The following is a 20,032-nucleotide window of genomic DNA, read 5'->3' as shown; positions in this document are numbered from 1 at the left end:
AATTACCTCTGCTTCAATAATAAAAAAAAGGTGTTTTACATTATCCATCTAAGAACTGACGTTAAAAAAGATGGAACACTTGAGGCTGCTTTCAGATTTAATCTTCAGTTATACGATTTCTGTTCAAAAAGAGTCACAGTGCCTTTTAATCCAGGTAATGCTAAAATTCAAGGAACTAGTTTCCGAATTTCAGGAGGCTTATGAGCAAGAATGAAATCTCTGACTCCACTCCTCTCATCAGCATGACCCTACCTAATCACCATGACCCCTTAATCTCCTGCATCACCATGGCTCCACCCCCTCATCAACATGTCCCCGCCCCTCATCACCATGACCCCGCCCCTTGTCACCATGACGCCACCCCTTTACCACCATCCTTACCAGCATGTTCCCACCCCTCACCAGCCTATGCCACCCCATCAGCATGACTCTGTCCCCTCATCAGTATATTTGTACTCCTCGTCAGCATGGCCTTACCCCCTTATCACTGTGACCCCACCTCCTCATCATCCTGTCTCCATCCTACCTCATCAGCATAACCCCGCCCCTCTCAGTACGACCCTGCCCCCTCATCACTGTGGCCCCACCCTTCATCAGCATATCTCCACCCATCAAAATGACCCCTCCCCTATCAGCATGACTCCACTGCCTCATCGCGACTCCACCCCTATCACCATATCCTCACTCCCTTGTCAGTATGCCACACCACCTCATCAGCATGGGCCCACCACTCTCAGCATGTCCCCTTCCCATCAGCATGACCCCACCCATCTCATTAGCATGACCCAGACTCATCACCATGACACCACTCCTCTTAGCAGCATGGCCCTGCCCCTCATCAACATAACCCCACCCATCACCAAGGTCTCCTGCCTCCTCACCAGCATGGCCCCACCCCTCATCAGCATATCCCCTTCCCCTTATCAGCATTATTCCCCCCCCCAGCATGACTCTGCTCCCTCGACATGGCCCAGCCCCAATCACACTGTCCTCACTGCTTATCAGCGTACCACCACTCCCCACATCAGTATGGCTCCACTCTTCATCAGCATATCCACCCCTCATCAGCTTGTCCCCACTCATAATGACCCCTTCCCCTCATCACTATGACCTCTCCTCCTCATCACCATGTCCTCACCCCCTTATCAGCATACCACTACCCCCCTCATCAGCATGGCTCCACCTTTCTTATCAACATGGCTCCACCTCCTCATCAGAGTGGCCCCACCACCATCAACATGGCCCCACCTCCTCATCAACATGGCCCCACCTCCTCATCAACATGGCCCCACCCATCAATATAGCCCACCTCCTCATCAACATGGCCCCACCCTCATCAACATAGCCCCACCCCCTCATCAACATGGCCCCACCTCCTCATCAACATGGCCCCACCCCATCAATATAGCCCACCTCCTCATTAACATGGCCCCACCCTCATCAACATGGCCCCACCCTCATCAACATGGCCCCACCCCCTCATCAACATAGCCCCACCCCCCTCATCAACATGGCCCCACCTTGCTGACTGCCTGGAGGTAAGGGGACAAGGTGGGCTACACTTCAATTTCTTGTAAATGTAAATAGCCGCACTTACAAAGGCTACATACCATCCTGAAAGTCACAGTGCTTAATCTGGCAAGTCCCACTAATTTCCCTATTAGGAAGATCACGTGGAAGAGTTTGCTCGGCCAGTTACCTCAGGCCATCTAATTCAATTCCTCTAGGTGCAGAGGCTGAGGTACAGAGTAACATCTACTTCCCAAAAGCCACAGACCTCAGCAGCAGGTTGCAGGTGGAATCAGTCCTCCTGATCGTCACGGAACCCAGATTTTCTAGGGCTACCTGTTGGCATCGCCACCTTCTCCATGTACCTAAGGAAGCAGGTGTGCCTTGAGCATGCGTGCTTCCTTCTGCTCAGATCCTGAGCAAAGTACTGCACTAGCTACGCAGCACTCCAACCATTGGGGTCAGAATTCAGAAAACCTGGGGACCTCTGAGGTCTGTAGGATCACGAAAGAATAGGATTACAAATACCACATGCTATCACTCACATGGAGAGGCTAATGCAAATGAATCTATGTATAAGAAAGAAACAAACTCACAGACATGGGAGAGCAGTCTTGGGGTCGCTGAGGGAGAGGGAGTGGGAGGGACTGGGAGTTTGGGGTTAGGAGATGCAAACTACTACATTGGGAGTGGATAAAGCAATGGGGTCCTGCTGTACAGTACAGGGACCTATATCCAATCACTTGTGACACAACATGATGGAGGATAATGTGATAAAAAGAATATATATATATATATGCATAACTGGGTCACTGTGATACAGCACAAATTGGCACAACATCATAAATCAACTACAATAAATTTAAAAAAAGAATAGGATTCCCTCTATCATGAACGTAATAACTAGCTTTGAATTAAGCATCTACTAGTTAGTCCTCTATTAGAGGCTGTACATGCGTTTTCATTTGCTGAGGAAGACCACGTGAGGGTGAAATTACTCAGGATCCCACAAAGCCAGCTTGGATTCTGGACCCTCCATTTCTTTCGATGGCTCTGCCTGTGAATAAGGACCTGTCTGCCTGGGTCTCCAGGTTGCGCGGCAGCTTCCTCCTCTCGGGGCTGTAGGCCTATCCCGAATGAGGCTCTGACGCTGAATGCATGGGTCTTACGAAGCCCTCCCCACGGTGGGTGGACCTGACTTGCAGGCTCAGTCACTGGCTGGAGTCCTGTTCCTTCAGGGATGGGTTTCTGGCCAAAAGGCCCTTCTGAGGTCACAGTCCAGCCCCATACTTCTGGCCCCGCCCACCCCAGAAGTTCTGGGATGGGGTTTGTTCACCCAGCCTGACCCACTTTCAACACCTCCTCTGTAGCACATGCTGATGAGAGATGTTTGCATGGCCAACTACCTGGGCCAGTATCCCGTTAAGCACCTGGAGTGTATTGTTGAAGCTGAGTGGCTGTCATCCCCCCCAGACCCAGCCTCCCTGTCACCCAGGCCTGCCTAAGATCATGGCCAAAAGCATGAAGAGATACTCCTTTGGGATTTGACATCGTTGAAAAGACCTTGTGCAAGAAATTGACCAGCAAACAGCCACTGCCAGCTGTGCATGCTCTGGGTTCCTGCACAACCTGGGGCTGTTGGTGGGAGTTCAGTGCCAGTGGAAACTCACCAGCACGGGTTTGTAAAAACGACATCAGTGGTGATAAGGAAGGCGGATAAAGGGATTGATGAGGGTGAGTCACAATTAGTCTCAGGTGGGCCAAGTGCCCCCTTATACCACACATCTGTTCTTTACAAGGTGTATGCAAATCAGCTGGGGCTCTTGTTCCAACGTGGATTCTAACTCAGTCCACGTGAGGTGGGGCACGAAGCCCTCTGCCTTTCCAACAAGCATCCCAGTGGCAGAAAGCCGCTCAGACACTTTGGAGAGCAAGCCCCTAGCCCTGCTTTGACACAGGCTTAAAAGGGAAATAAAACAGTCCACTTGCTGGGATCTAAGTCCTGCATGTAGGTATCATTGGATCCTTGCAGTCTTCCAGGGGCTTGATCTTACTGAAAAGGGAGCATTCTTAGAAGGAAACAACACCAAAACAACAAGCCAGCATTGTCAGATACACAGAAATCAGGAGAGGGAACTGGGCAGCCGGCACAGACATAGCAACAGAGTTCTTCCACTGAGTAAAGAAGCCACCTGCGCAAAGCAGAGAAGAAGGGCATCTGAAGTCAGGCCCAGGAATGCCAGGCCCAGGACCCACTGGCACGGAAAAAGCCAACTTCCAATTCTGAACCACAAGCCGAAAACCAATCAGAGCAGGCAAACCAGAAACGGCCAGAGCGAACATAGGGTCACAGATTCGGAGCGAGAGCAACCAGGTAGCTTCCCAGAAGCAGAAGCGGAAAGGGACTTACCTGCTGCTCATCTTCAGCCACCAGGAGCAGAGCAGGGGGGGCCGCAGGTGTCTAGACCCAGAGGAGGGAGGGTGCCCACCACGGAATCCAGGGAGCGCTGGAGGCAGGGAAGGGAGCGGAAAACTCAGCCAGGACTCAGCACTGCTGCCCACCTGAAACCGCAGTAAAGCCACGTGGTACGGAGCCAATGAAAGGCCGGATTCCGCCTACCTGCGTGGGGCCATGTCACGTGTGAGTGAAGTGGTGCCAGCTGTGCGTATGGCAAACAGTACACAGCCGAGCTTGCTGGTAGAGCCCCGAGTCTCAAAGCCAGGCCCCAGGTCAGCAGCATCGGCGTCGCCTGAGCACCTGTGGGGCCAAGCAAATCCTCGGTCCTGCTCCAGGCCTACCACGCAGGGGCCGTGGCGGTGGCGCCCTGCAGCCCGTGCACCTGCGAACCTGTAGGTGGTCCTCGCGCAAGCTCACTGCCGAAGAGTCTACGGAAAGAACAGCGGAGAGAGGAGACCACGTGTGGCAGAGGAAACTCATTAGAAACGGGCTTGAGACCGGTGCCCTTAAAGAGCTGGCGAACGCCAAAGCCTCTTTACAGGGAGAAGAAAACGCAGTAGAGACCAGGTAAAACAATAACGAATGAAACTTGCGCAGGGATCCACAGAGGTGGGCAGAGGTCTTCGGTGATGGAGTTTCATCAGTGGTGAGGAATCACACAGCCTTGTTAGGAGAGGCTTGTTGTGATGCTGAGAATGGGAGACCTCGGGAGGTCTGCCGCGGGGGTCGGGGTGGGGCACCTCCCATGATATGGGATTGCAAATTCTCACAGTCTTTATTTTATTTTTGTTTAATTTTTAGAGCATTTATAAGGTTATATTCCATTGACAGACATTACAAAAGACTATATTCCCCATGGTGTAGTTTATTATTATCATGTTATTGCTTTTTATTTTATGATTACTATTAATTTTACTATTATTCTTGGCCACACCCACACCATGGGGAAGGTCCCAGGCCAGGTATGGAACCTGCACCACAGCAGTAACTTGAGCCACAGCAGTGACCATGTGAAGTCCTTAACCACTAGGCCACCAGGGAACTCCCTTTGTAGCTTACTTATTTTATGCCTAATAGTTTTTAACCTCTTATTCCCGTCCATCTATCTTACACTCCCCCTCCCTCCCCCACAGGGGTCACAACTAGTTTGTTCTCTGTCTCTGTGAATCTGCTTTTTTTTTTTTATCTTCACTAGTCAGTTGTGTTTTTTTTATATTCTACATATGCTATCATACAGTATTTTTCTTTCTATGTCTCATTTATTTCACTTAGTGTAATACCCTCCAGGTCCATCCATGTTGATGCAAATGGCAGAAGTTCTTTTTCATGGCTAAGTAATACTCCATTGTGTTCATATATGTGTGTGTGTATACATATATATATATGTATGTGTATATATACACACATATGTATACACACACACATATATATATGTATACCACGTCCTTATGCATTCATCTCATGATGTATTTTCAAGAGACTTAACAAAATTGCTATTTGGTGCCTATGCTTGTGAAGCGATCTTCTCAGAGGAGGGGAAACAAACTTGAGAAAAACAAACGTGGTCGTCTAGTGTGATATATTTGACAAAAATATTGAGAAAGAATTTTGTTTTAAATATCAATACAGGTATAAGACAAACAAAAAAGCCCATGTAGAGGCTTTAATTACAGGTACACTTTGTATTATTATTGTGCTTTGTTTTATGGCGCGTCATAGTGCATTTTGTACAAATGAAACGTTTGGGACATCCCTCCATGGAGCAACTCTGTTGGTGCCATTTTCCAAGAGCTTTGGCTCATTTTGTGTCTTGGTAATTCCTGCAGTGTTTCAAGCTTTCTCACTATGATTCTGTTTGCTATGGTGATCAGTGGTCTTTGATGTTACCATTAGAAAAAAATTGCCCCTCTGTGAATGCTCAGACATTGGTGAGAATTTTTTAGCAATAAAACACTTTTTAATTCAGGTCTTTATTTTTAATTTTTTTTTAGTAGTGGAATACTTAATAGGCTATGGTCTAGTAGAAGCCTAACTTTCAAAAGTGCTGGGAAACCAAAAGATTAGGGGGACTCCTTTATTGTCATATTTGCCTTATTGCAATGTTTGCTTTTTTGTGGTGGTCTGGAAGCAAACCCACAGTATCTGCTAGGTCTGCCTGTGTACTGAGTGATTTATGCAATGTGAATTGGAAATCTACTCTATTCCAACACTGAAGATGCAAGAGCAGGAGTTTCCACTGTGGCTCAGCGGGTTAAGAACCCACATAGCGTCCCTGAGGATGGGGGTTCCATCCCTGGCCTCGCTCAGTAGGTTAAGGATCCAACATTGCCACAAGCTACAGAGTAGGTTGCAGACACAGCTTGGATCTGGTGTTGCTGTGGCTGTGGTGTAGACCAGCAGCTACAGTTCCAATGTGACCCCTAGCCTGGGAACTTCCATATGCAGGTGCTGCTGTTTAAAAAAAAAAAAAAAAAAGTTGCAAAACCAAAGAAAGTATTGTTTCTTTCGAAATACTTGCAGTATGGTGACAAATGCAGCAGAGAAGATGACAGGACATTTGTTGACAGAGCTGTATACTAGAGGTTCACTCAAGGAGCTACGAGACCATAAAGTGTCTCTAGGATGCATCAGTGAACTCTTTCCAAAAGGGAGTAATGCTTCCTTTGACTCCAAAGAACAACAGACAGGAGGAAAGAGCATCCTTGCAGAGGGAATGATGTGTGGGAAGATGCAGAGGTAGGAAATACTGTTTGGGAGATGATGGGGGCTTGGAATGGCTGGGAGGGGGAGGGAGGAGCCCAGAGAACGAGTGGGCAGCTCATGGTGGCCCTGGGTGTCCTCCTGGTAACACCAGAGGGGCAGGGAGGACCAGGAGGGGCTGTGCCCTTCAGAAGGACTAGTCTGTCTCACTCAAAAGATGAATGGACCGAGAGGGCCAGGAAGGAGGCTAGCCAGATCCATAAGGACACAAGGAAAATATGGCCACAATTCAAGGAATGGACTGGGACCTAGAGCCCAGGGGTGCAGAAATGATGAGATCTATGTGGTACAAAGGCCCAGGATCCGACCAAGCTGAGACACTCCTGAGACCCTCCAGGATCACTGTGGGATAAGCCCTCGCAATCTGTCACCAATGTGCCCAACAAGATGGCCATCGAGCTCATTATTTTTATAAACTAGAGACAACTTAAGGCTACCCATGTCTCACACTTCATGTACTAACTGTATCCAAACTTCATTCATAACGTAAAGCACAGCACACTTTTAGTCTTGTTTTAAACACCGAGGCCTAACCTGCCACATAGAGTGATTTTAAAGCAGTGGACTTGAGTTTGAAAGCACAGTTAGTCTTCCTCTGTCCCTTTAGAAGCTTCACGTGACTTGAAGCAAAACACTGTTTCAAGAACTGCCTTTTTCCTCACAAGACAGCACCAGTATGGGTACTATAAGGTGGTTGGGAAGATTAAATATACATGGTGAGTGAATCTCATGTGTACACAATACCTATTCAAGTCAGAGGATAACGTCCAGCAAGGTCTTAAAATGGACATTCCAGAGTTCCCGCTGTGGCTCAGTGGGTTAAGAACCCGACGGGTATCCATGAGGATGCGGGTTTGATGCCTGGCCTCGCTCAATGGGTTAAGGATCTAGCATTGCCCCAAGCCATGGCTAGGTAGCAGATGAGGCTTGTATCCCACATTGCTGCAGCTGTGGTGTAGACTGGGGGAATGTCTGTATGCCCCCAGGTGCAGCCCTAAAAACAATAAATCAATAAAATGAAATTTTAAACAATGGACGTTCCATTAATAATTCATAATGAGATGCTAGTTTTAAGCCCTGAGGGATTTTGTAATTCACATTATCTGTTTCACGGTGTCAAGCATGTCTGTCTACAGTGGGGCAGTAAAGTGTTGACACAGCAGACGAGGGTTGCCCAAACCCCACAAGTCCTCAAGGTCTTAAGGACCAGACCCAATCAGCTGCTCTGAGAGAAGCTGTGAGACTTTGGGATAGTGGGCAGATGGGACTGTCTTTGTAGCTCTGGATCCTTGAGCCATATTGCTAGATTTATGTTAACAAGGCGATTTATGGTGACCACTCCCCTCCCCCTTTATTTAGTAACTGGGGCTTTGGGCCACACTGTATCTCTTTGATCTCTGAAAGGACTGGATAGTGGGTAAGCAAAATCGGCCATGCAGCTGCTCCAGACACCCATACAAACCCTGAACATCGAGGCTTGGGTGAGCATCCCTGAAAACACAGTCATCCCCTGCAGTGGATTGGTTCTGGGACCCCTTTGGAAACCAGAATCCAGGGATGCTCAAGTTCCTTGTCTAAAATCATGTCCTAGGAGTTCCCGTTGTGGCTCAGCCAGTTATGAACCAACTAGTGTCCATGAGGACACGGGTTCTATCATGGCCCTCCTCAGTGGGTTAAGGATCCAGCATTGCCAGGAGCTGTAGTGTAGGTCACAGACGTGGCTTAGATCTGGTGTTGCTGTAGCTGTGGTATAGGGTAGCATCTACAGTCCAATTGGACCTCTGGCCTGGGAATTTCCATATGCCAGGGGTTTGGTCCTAAAAAGACTAAAATATAATGGCATCCTATTGACATCTGATCCATACACATCCTCCTATAGAATGGCATCACCTCCCATTGACTTGGAATACCTCATGCAATAAAAATGCCATGCAAATGCTTGTCACTGTGTGGCAAATTCACATTTGCCTTTGGGAAATTTCTGGAATATTTTCTAAGATTTTCAGTCTGTGGTTGGTTGAGTCAGTGGATGGGGAAGCCCCAGATGTGCCTGTACTCCCCAAGTATTGTCACATTTGGTTATTGGCAGAAGTCAGCATTGTGCATACAATGCCATCACAAGAGGACAATTCATGCCTGTTTTTTTTCTGGACACTGGCCTCAGCATCTTTTTCCTTTGCTCTTCTTGATTTGTGTCCTATCACCATCAAAAATCACAACCATGAGAACAGAGCTATTCTGAGAGTTTTCACTCCTTCCTGCTAATCAGCAGACCCAAGGGTGGTCTTCAAAACCCACATGACAGGAACTGACTGAGAAGTTTTCAATTGGCTAGACTTTCTAACACTCTCAGTTAAAAACCAAACACTGATTGCATTGAAATATCAATGATGATCTTCTTCCAAACATTTGAATGATAGGATAACTTTATCATTCCTTATGAATATATGACCTGTGACCATGGAAAAAGGGTTCATTATCATTGATTCCGTTGCGGAGGTCACATTAGCACACAGAATTACAACCTTGAGGCAACATCCATTCAGAAAATGGAAAATCCAGAGTTCCCGTCGTGGCGCAGTGGTTAACAAATCCGACGAGGAACCATAAGGTTGCAGGTTCAATCCCTGCCCTTGCTCAGTGGGTTAACAATCTGGCATTGCCGTGAGCTGTGGTGTAGGTTGCAGACGCGGCTCGGATCCTGCGTTGCTGTGGCTCTGGCATAGGCCGGGGGCTACAGCTCCGATTGGACCCCTAGCCTGGGAACTTCCATATGCTGCAGGAGCGGCCCAAAGAAATAGCAAAAAGACAAAAATAAAATAAAATAAACAAACAAAAAAAAAGAAAATGGAAAATCCAGGAGTTCCATTGTGGCAGTTTGTAACCTGACTAGTATCCTTGAAGGCACAGGTTCGATCCCTGGCCTCCCTCAGTGAGTTAAGAATCCAGCATTGCCGTGAGCTGTGGTGTAGGTCGCAGATGTAGCTCTGATCCCGATTTGCTGCGGCTGTGATATAGGCTGGTCGCTACAGCTCCAATTCCACCCCTAGCCTGGGAACTCCATATACCCCAGGGTGACCCTAAAAAGAAAGAAACAAAAACAAAAATGGAAAATCCACTGAGTGTGGCCTCCCTTCCCCTCCCTCCATGTCATGAGTAAATATAACTGACATTCTCAATTTCTATCTTACCGTGGTGTGTCATTCTGTCCTGTGTGCTAGAAAGTAGGACAGATTCTACATCTTGATCAGGTACTTTGAGTATAATTTCTTCCCTTCAACTAGTATAAAATACTCTGGACCAGATAATCCACCAGCTATTCACAACGCAAGTAATTTTTATTTTTTAAAAAAATTTTATTAGAGTTGATTTACAATTTTTTTCAATGTCTGTTGTACAGCAAACATGTCATATGTACATTCTTTTTCTCATACTAGCTTCCATCATTTTTTTATTGTCTTTTTTTAGGGCTATACCTTCAGTCTATGGATGTTCCCAGGCTAGGGGTTGAATCGGAAGCTGTAGCCACTGGCCTACACCACAGCCACATCAATGCAGGATCTGAGCTGCGTCTGCGACCTACACCACAGCTCATGTCAACACTGGATCCTTAACCCACTGATTGAGGCCAGAGATTGAACCTGCATCCTCATGGATCCTAGTCAGATTTTGTTTCTTCTGAGCCAGGAACTCCTCTTCCATCCTGGTCTATCCCAAGAGACTGGATAGAGTTCCCTGTGCTGCACAGTAGGACCTCGTTGCTTATCCATTCTCAATGTCCCAGTTTGCATCTACTCACCCCAAACTCCCCGTCCATCCCACCCTCCCCCTCCCCCTTGGCAATCACACGTCCGTTTTCTATGTCTGAGAGTCTCTTTCCATTTTGTGCCATGTTTTAGATTCCACACCTAAGTGCTATCTTATGGTATTTCTTAGCATTTAATTTATATAATGACTGGTATCCTCTCCTCTGCAATACATGGTCTCCAAATGGAAAATTTTCTAGGATTATGACCTGGCAGGTTTTTTTTTCCGCCTGTCTTCTGTCATGTATTCTCTATGTGATTCATGATCATATTTAGCAATCCACAAACATTTTGCAAAATACTTGATGTCTAAATGCTGCTTATACAATAAATATCAGAGGAGTTTGAGATGTGGCTCCCTAGGTTAAGAACCTGACATCGGATACAGCAGGATGCAGGTTCAATCCCCGGCCCCACTTGGTAGCTTTGAGGATCTGGTGTTGCTGCAAGTTGCAGTGTAGGGGGCAGACGTGGCTCAGATCTGGCATCGCCGTGGCTGTGCTAGAAGCCTGCAGCTGCAGGTCCGATTGGACCCATACCCTGGGAACTTCCATAGGCTCCAGGTGCAGCCATAAAAAGAAAAATACAACCAGATAATAAAGACCATGTTAAGTCCCTTTAAAGCATCCTATTGTCCTGAGCCTGTAAGGACCCTTCTCTTGAGGAGTCTACATGGACACTTATTTTCATCTTTCAAGGTGAGAGGAATGCTTATCGATGGATGGGACAAGCAAGTGATGTCTATAGATGCAGTCCTTAACACCTATAGACGTTTGTTTTCTCAGCCGTTTAGGGGCAGAATTCTTAAACGCAGGAAGAGCTGCGATCGATGGAGGTTTTAGTTCAATATTTAGCTGAAGTCTTTTTCTATTCTAGTGTTGAAATACGATTGTCTGGCACTCTGTCTGCTGCACTCGAAAGTAACTAAAGACAGGAAGCAAATCTAAACATGATTAATACAGGATGTGAAGAAAGTGGAAACAGTTTTACTTTAAAATACAATAATCATCCGAGGGAATACGTGTCCTCTTGTTCATGTGAAGAAAACGTGTTTTGAACTCTCTACTGGGATCATGAATTATTTTACATAAATGTGAATGGAACGTAACACGAACAATAATAGTTCTGTGCTTCCATGTTTATTCATTCCATAAGCATCATCGAGGGATAAGAAGTAGATATTTCAGTTAAAAAATGCCATATTGTGTCTTTTTTGCTTGATTCCAAATGAAGCCAAAGTTATTCATCAGCAAGCATTGGTAATGCACACCGTGAGTAGATTAATCTGCTTGGGGCACCATAATAAAATACCACAGATGGATGGTTTCAACATCAGATACTTACCCTTCTCCATCCTGGAGGCTGGAGCCCGAGCCCCAGGGGTGGGCAGAGCTGGTCCCTCCTGAGTCGTCTCTCCTGGGCGTGTGGATGGCTGTCTCCTCCCCATGTCCCCACAGGGCCATCCCTCTGTACATGTCTGTGTCCTGAGGTCTCTTCTTCTAAGGACCCCCATCTTGGGCGATCAGGACCCCCCTTGTGACCTCACTTACCTCCATCCCCTCTTGAAAGACCTGTCTCCAAACACAGTTACATTCTGAGGTCCTGGGGGTTGGAGCATATGAAGGCTGAACATATGAAAGTTGAACATATGAAGGTTGGGGACAGGGGTTGGAGAGACAGCCTGACTCTGTCCATAAAAATGGATAAACCGTATTGGTTTTCATTTCAGAAGTCTCAAGAGGTCTCTCAAATGATGCACATTGTGATAAAAATATTCATTGTCTCCCCCGTTTAAAAAGTGCCTCAATGTGTAAATAAAAAGAGATGAGGTAGGGGGCAGAAATGGAGGCCCTCTTGACACATTGGAATGGGCTCCTCTCGAAGGTGGGAAGAGAACAGTGGGTTTTGCATAAGCATCGCATCAGAAATGACATTCCTACTACCATGAGATACCACCTCACACCAGTCAGAATGGCCCTCATTAATAAGTCCACAGATAACAAGTGCTGGAGGGCTGTGGAGAAAAGGGAACCCTCCTGCACTGCTGGTGGGAATGCAAACTGGTACAGCCACTATGGAGAACAGTTTGGAGATACCTTAGAAAGCTATACATAGAACTTCCATATGACCCCACAATCCCACTCTTGGGCATATATCCAGACAAAACTCTACTTAAAAGAGACACATGCACCCGCATGTTCATTGCAGCCCTATTCACAATAGCCAGGACATGGAAACAACCCAAATGTCCATCAACGGATGATTGGATTCGGAAGATGTGGTCCATATACACAATGGAATACTACTCAGCCATAAAAAAGAATGACATAATACCATTTGCAGCAACATGGATGGAACTAGAGAATCTCATACTGAGTGGAATGAGCCAGAAAGACAAAGACAAATACCATATGATATCACTTATAACTGGAATCTAATATCCAGCACAAATGAACATCTCCTCAGAAAAGAAAATCATGGACTTGGAAAAGAGACTTGTGGCTGCCAGATGGGAGGGAGAGGGAGTGGGAGGGATCGGGAGCTTGGGCTTATCAGACACAACTTGGAATAGATTTACAAGGAGATCCTGCTGAATAGCATTGAGAACTTTGTCTAGATACTCATGTTGCAAAAGAAGAAAGGGTGGGGGATAAATGTAATTGTAATGTATACATGTAAGGATAACCTGACCCCCTTGCTGTACAGTGGGAAAATAAAAATAGAAAAAAAAAGAAATGACATTCCTTGAAATCTTTGACTGTCCGATGAGACAACCAGGAATTGCGTCTGGATGAGCTCGAGGAGGAAAGGTGCTCTTAGATTTGTATATCCGTGGACGTAGACATCAAGGGTATATATTATACCAGATACAGACCCTCCCAGATGCACAGAACATGTAGGACCAACAGAACAGTAGACCCCCTGCCCTAGAATTATGAGTCATCCTGTATCCTAAAGACTGAAAGGGACATACTCCATCGTTCAGTTGATGCGGGTCCTCAAGTGGCATCCTTTGCCACTCAAGAGAGAGGTGGAATCCTTTTTAGTTGCCATAACCGGGGAGGGGGTGCTTCTGACCTTGAGAGCATGGGGGCAAGGATGCTTCTATAAATGTCCCTCAGTGTCCAGGACTGCCCCCACAAGCAGGTTGCAGCTGGCCCCAAATATCAGTAAGTGCCAAGGTTGAGAAATTCTCAGAACATTCCCAATATTATCTGCAACATCACTCAACTTTTGCTTTTTCTTTTTTTATTATTTTAATTTTTTTCTGCTGTGCAGAGTTTTTGTTTTTTCTTTCTCTTTTGTAATTGAAGTGGACTTGATGTATAATGTGTGTTTTGGATGTAGAGCAAAGTGATTCAGTTATATAACTGAATACATAATATATTTTATATGTGTATATACATATACATATTCTTTTCAGATTCTTGTCCCTTATAGGTTCTTGCAAGATATGGAATAGAGTTCCCTCTGCGAGACAGTACGTCCCTGTTGTTTATCTGGTTTATATAGAATTGTGTGTGTCTGCCAATCCCAAATTCCTAATTGATCCCTCACTCCACGTCCCCCCTGGCAATCCCAAGTTTGTTTCCTCTGTCTGTGACTCCTTCCAGTTTGTAAATAAGTTCATTTGCATCATTTTTAAAAATTACAGTGGATGTAGGGAGTTCCAATTGTGGTTCAGTGGTAACGAACCTGACTAGGATCCATGAAGATGTGGGTTCGATCCCTGGCCCTGCTCAGTGGGTTAAGGATCTGGCGTTGCCATGAACTGTGATGTAGGTCCCAGATATGGCTCGGATCTGCTGTTGCTGTGGCTGTAGGGTACGCCAGCAACTGCAGCTCCAATTCGACCCCTAGCCTGAGAACGTCCCTATGCCCTAGATGCTGCCCTAAAAAGCAAAAAGCAAAAAGCAAAAAGCAAAAAAAAAAAGTGTAGTTAATTTACAATGTTGTGTCTTAATTTCAGGTGTATAGAACAGTGATTCAGTTTTATGTGTGTGTGTGTGTGTGTGTGTGCGTGTGTGTGCGTGCATGTGCTTTTTCAGATTCTCTTCCCTTGTAGGTTATTAGAAGATATTGAATCGAGTTCCCTGTGCTGGACAGCAGGTTCTTGTTTATGTAGCTTGTATATAAGCAGGGTTCCCCAGCTCCTAATTTATCAGCTTGTCCTCATTTGTCTCCCTCACTAATCCGAGACAAACCTTTTTTGCCCCCCCCCCGCCTTTTTCTCATCTCTTATGATGGCTTTCCCATGACGTTCCCAGTGGCATTTGATATGAAGGTCCACTCGTGTGACCCAGCACAGGGCTGGACAGTCCTCTGCTCTCGTGCTGTTCTGTCACGACTGCTCCTTGTCATTCATTGGCTCCATTTTCCATCCCTTTGTTCCCACGAGCCTGTCCCCCTGGCTTCCTGGCGGGACAGCCCCTAAGGGACATTCTCAACGCAATTCTCACCTGCCATCCTCCTCTGCTCACTGCCGCAGAACCCAAATGACTTGAAATGTCAGGTGGCATCGCCGCTCTAATGGGTGGGTTGTGTTTCAGAAGTGCTGTCGCTGCTCTCTTTTACATAATGGAAAGGCCAGGGGCATTACCTGTGGCCTCGGAGAGCACTCAAGAGGAAACCTCTGTTGTCTCCTGCCTCCTGATTCCCGTAATTTCGTGCAAGGCCTCAAGTCGAGTGCATGCTCTATGCTTCAAGGACAAGGTCATTTCAATGATAAACTAGGGCCCAAGCCCATGTATGAAATATGAGGATTTGGGAAAGTGCCTTTTAAACGACCGACGGGTTTTGCACAACTTAGTTATGCTACTGAAATAAACCCTGCTGTTTTCAGGACGCGCTCAGATACGTGGAAAGGCAACTTATGAGCCTTTGGAGATGATCAGGAGGTATTTGGGGAGGTGGTTTTGGCTTTTCTCTTCCTTTCTTGTTGCATCTCTTCTGTCATCTTCCCTCCCCTCCTCTCTCTCTCTCCTCTCTCTCTTCTCTTTGTTCCCTTCCTTTGTTCCTTGAATGAGGCTACCGTCCTCAAAGAGGGTTTAAAACCCACTTGAAGAGCTGCTGCATGACGAGTTCTTCCTTTTGAACTCCTCTGCTCGGATTCTGGAAAATTACACGGAGTAATCCTTTACGTCTCCTCCAGCTATTTCTTTTTCTGATGCATGAACTTCCCACCAGCATCAGAATATTTGGAAGCTGGTCAGGGGTGAGCAGGGCAACACGAGGGGGGAATAGGATCCCTGGACCCCCAGTTCGCATCTAGGGTGGAGTGGAAGAAGGCTGAGAATGACTGGGAGGGAGAAGATTTGGGGCTGCCCTTCCAGTGGGGCACGGAGGATGGAGAGTGGGCAGTGGGCACGTATGCCTCTTGGGTGGGTCTCCTGTTTCCTCTCTCTGATCCATACACCCTGGCAGTGTCCTCAGTGTCCAGGGCTGGGTTAATGGGTCCAACGTTTGATATTTCTATTCATCGTGAGCACTCAGGCTCCATCACTGAGCCGAATTTCTAGAAGGAAGTGCTTGGGGAGGAGGTCATTCCCAAGAAAGGTGAATGCGTTATTGATATTCCAGCACGTATGACTCATCCTACTGGCTGTTGCTGCCACATCTGTTTGCACATAGATTTCCTCTACTGCCACCTGTTATTAATCCGTCACCATGCCGCGTGATGGGCAGCCGTCCGTCTGCAGGGTACCAAGCCATTTCTGTCATGCTGCTAGTGATGGGAGATAATAGCACTGGAGTTTTGTTTTGTTTTGCTTTTCTTCTTTCTTTTTCGGGCTGCACCTACAACATAGGAAAGTTCCCAGGCTAGGGGTTAAATCGGAACTGCAGCTGCAGGCTTACACCACAGCCAGGGCAACACTGGACTCCAGCCCCATCTGTGACTTACACCTCACCTTGAAGCCATGCTGGATGCTTAACCCACTGATGGAGGCCAGGGATCCAACCCGCATCCTCATGGAGAAAATGTCAGGTTCTTAACCCACTGAAGCATGGGGGGGATGTCTTATGCTGTGTTTGCAAGGAGCCTCTTGAGGAGTTCCCATCATGGCTCAGTGGTTAACGAATCTGACTAGGAACCGTGAGGTTACAGGTTCGATCCCTGGCCTTGCTCAGTGGGTTAAGGATCTGATATTGCCGTGAGCTGTGGTGTAGGTTGCAGACGTGGCTCAGATCCCACGTTGCTGTGGCCCTGGTGTAGGCCGTCGGCTACAGCTCCGAATGGACCCCTAGCCTGGGAACCTCCATATGGTGGGGGAGTGGCCCTAGAAATGGCAAAAAGACAAAGAAAAAAAAAGGAGTCTCTTAAGAGCTCGTAATAATTTAAGGCCCACGTGTGGAGCCACGTTTTCCTTCCTCCAGAGACGTCCACAAACCCGTGGCCCTCATTTCTGCTAACATTTCTGTTTGTGGTCTTAGGAATGTTAATTGTAGCCAGCTCTCACATAACACTTGTCTTGTGAAGAAAACTGGTGAGAAATAGTTGAGGGAACACTACCCCCTCTTAAGGTTCCATAAAGTCACTTCCAGGCTGGGCCTTTATTCATAAATAATGCATGTTTGTCAGAGTTCCCGTCATGGCTCAGTGCAGTGGAAATGAATCTGACGAGTCTCCATGAGGAAGCGGGTTCGATCCCTGGCCTGACTCGGTGGGTTAAGGATCAGGCGTTGCCATGAGATGCAGTGTAGGTTGCAGACACGGCTCAGATCTCACATAGCTGTGGCTGCGGGGTAGGCTGGCCGATGGCTGTAGCTCTGACTGGTCCCCTAGCCTGGGAAGCTCCACATGCCACAGATGTGGCCTGAAAAAGACAAAAGATATATATAACGTTCTTCTATTTAGGTGACAGAAATGCATCCTGGAGGGGAAAAAAAAAATCTCAAATTGCCCATATGTGTGCTGGGGAGGTGAGAATGCAGCAAAATCAGAATGACCTTTCTGGCTATCCTCTCACTATAAGTGGACATCTTTAGTGGGTACATCTGTCCGTACCCAAAACAGCCTTATTGCAGTTGAAAATTACGAAAATACATTCAGGGTGATTTTGGTAAAATTGGAAACCGGATGTCTCAAAGCTGTGATTTGCCATGTTCAGAGAAAGTTAAATTTCTTGTGTCAAATTTTTAAAACTTTGGGCCCCTCCGTTATTTTTCAGGGGAGATAGATGTAGCTGTTGCTCTCATATAAATATAGAGATAGATTTCTCTCTGTACGCTTTATGTGTATTCGTATATAACTCCTACAGAAGTTCTAGGGCTAGGGATTGAACCCATGCCACATCAGTGACCTGAGCCTTAGCAATGACAGAGCCAGATCCTTAACCCACTGAGCCACCAGGGAACTCCCCTATGTGTGCTTTCAAAGTCCTTCTTAGGCTTTCCCAGAGCAGGGGGAAAGCTGTCACCTGCCATGCAGGTGACAGGTGAGGGGGAACAGTCACTGTTCTAGGGTCAACCCTCTGCCTGTAAAGTGTCCTCTCCCCAGCCAGTTGAATGCCCTGCATTTCCTGTACCGGTGCCTTTGGGTGGTGATTTTCCCAGCTGAAAAGTCTCCCCCCACCCCCCGCCCCCAGCAAGGGGCTGAGCTGCTGTCTAGTGTCCTAAGCACCCAAAGGATTGTGAGGTGCTTCAGGAGAAAGTGGAAGCTGAGTTCAGGTAGGAGTTAGAGGCTGTGAGTCCTGCTACAACTCTGCCCACTGGTGCCAAAGAGAAATGTGCAGGCAGCATTTTGGATGAAGGAAGATAAGTAGCTTTCTTGCTTTGCCAGGCAATGGGGGACCAAGCAGGCGAATGCCCCGAAGACCCGAATACCGTGTTTGCAAGTGGAAAATAGTGCTGCAGATAAGGATCGCATGCAAGCCTTCATTCTTCAGAGATGGTGTTTTGTGGCCCCACGACTGGTCCTGGTGGTTCAGCTCTCTGGTTTGCATTTGTGTTGGGGGTTTATTTCAGCAGAAGAGCTCAAGGACATTGTTCTCTGTATCCCTTGAGGGGGAACCAAGACCTTCCCCCAGGTGGCACTGTGGTCTCCTGATGGCCCCTCCTTGGTCTCTGCATCCCTCCCTTCCCCCAACAGCACCTGTAGGCACCTGCCCTTTGGGGCTCAGGGAAGGGCCTGGAGGCTGGAGCGTATTCCCTAAAAACAGGACATGGGGGACACACAGCGAGGCTTGTGCCTAGGAGCCCCCCCAGTGTCCTGCTTAGTTTCAGGCTTGCCAGGATCTCCCTGATGTCAATGGGTGCGTGAGCTAATCACCCCCCCCGGGGGGGGGCTGCAGGAAAGCCAGTAGCCCCCACTCTTCCAGCGAGTCCTGCTTTCTGCTCTTTTCAGGTTTAGTGCAACACTTTTCTCTCCTCCCCCCCAAAAAAATCTCAATCTATGTCACCAAAACATGATTTCCTGTTTTCATTGACTTTAAAATTTTTGTGTTGTATACACCAGAGCACAACTGACATCTTTCTCATGTCCCTCAGGAATTAAAATGTTCCTTCATACAGACCAAGAGGTCTAAAAAGAAAAAAAAAGCCTCTCTGCATTTTCTCAATCAAATTTTTATTTATTTCCCTTTTCTTTTCTAGCCATGTATCAAATAAATACCCTAAAGCTCTATTTTATATACGGAAAAAAATGGGAAAAAAAAGTTGAGAAGACGTAAGACATCGGGTGTGCAGTGAAAGAAAATGTGTCTTTAAGTCTTACCCCAGGTTCTTGGCAACAAAGAACCTAAATCCCTTGGAATTTCCGAAGCGACAAGAACACCAGGAGCATCTTTTGTTTTTGTATTTGGGGTCTTTCTCCCCCCCCCCCCCCCCCCCCACTTCTCAGTCCCTTGGGATTTGCAGGATGTCTTCTGTTCCACTTAAGTGCCTCTCTGTGGGCTCCTGAATGGGGCTGGTCACCCCATTAGGAGCCGATTAGAAGCTTGGAACCCCCATTGTGCAGAAAGAGGATGGGGTTGGGGGCTGAGCGAGTGGCCCGGCTGCCTTGGGGAGGCCTCTGAGCAAATCCCAATGGGAAGCGGGGGAGAGCTTCCGGGTGCGGAGCCTTCCCGCTGTCGGGAGGCTGGTGCCCCCAGAATCTCGGGCACAGAAGCTCTTGGACTTGGGACGCTGCGTTGGCTTTTAAGTCCTTTTCCACAGCCTTGGTTGCACAATAAACGGGGCAGCACACGTAGCAGTTGCCTTGACTTCTGTGCACTGTTGGAGCAACTGAGGAAACCCACGCAAAGGGTCCTCGGAACCTCCGGTCCTAGTGGGGCAGCCAGAGGCACAGGTGACCACCTGGGTCTTGTCACCGGCCTCTGCAGGGACAGCTGTGCTGTGGGATGGAGCCCCTCCCGGGCCAGATCATCCGTGGACTGGACTTCAGGACACCCAGCTAGTGTTGCAGAGAGACGGTGCTCAGTGGGGAGCTGCCCCTCCCCCACTGGTGTCCCAAAGTGTCAGAAGTGAGAAGTTCTGGGTGAGAAGTGGCCGGAAGGCTCAC

General features: G+C 47.4%; 1 protein-coding gene across 1 annotated transcript; it reads left to right on the top strand.

The window, feature by feature from the left end:
- On the top strand, positions 1,446-19,286 carry LOC110257836. Its single transcript, XM_021080597.1, has 6 exons — positions 1,446-1,538; positions 2,880-3,004; positions 4,084-4,150; positions 4,212-4,534; positions 6,488-6,703; positions 18,314-19,286. Exons 1-6 carry the CDS (start codon positions 1,446-1,448, stop codon positions 18,534-18,536), a joined length of 1,047 nt encoding a protein of 348 aa, XP_020936256.1. The 3' UTR covers positions 18,537-19,286.

The sequence above is a fragment of the Sus scrofa genome, chromosome X, assembly GCF_000003025.6.
Source record: "Sus scrofa isolate TJ Tabasco breed Duroc chromosome X, Sscrofa11.1, whole genome shotgun sequence".
NCBI lineage: Eukaryota > Metazoa > Chordata > Mammalia > Artiodactyla > Suidae > Sus > Sus scrofa.
This window is presented reverse-complemented; position numbering and strand designations above follow the sequence as displayed.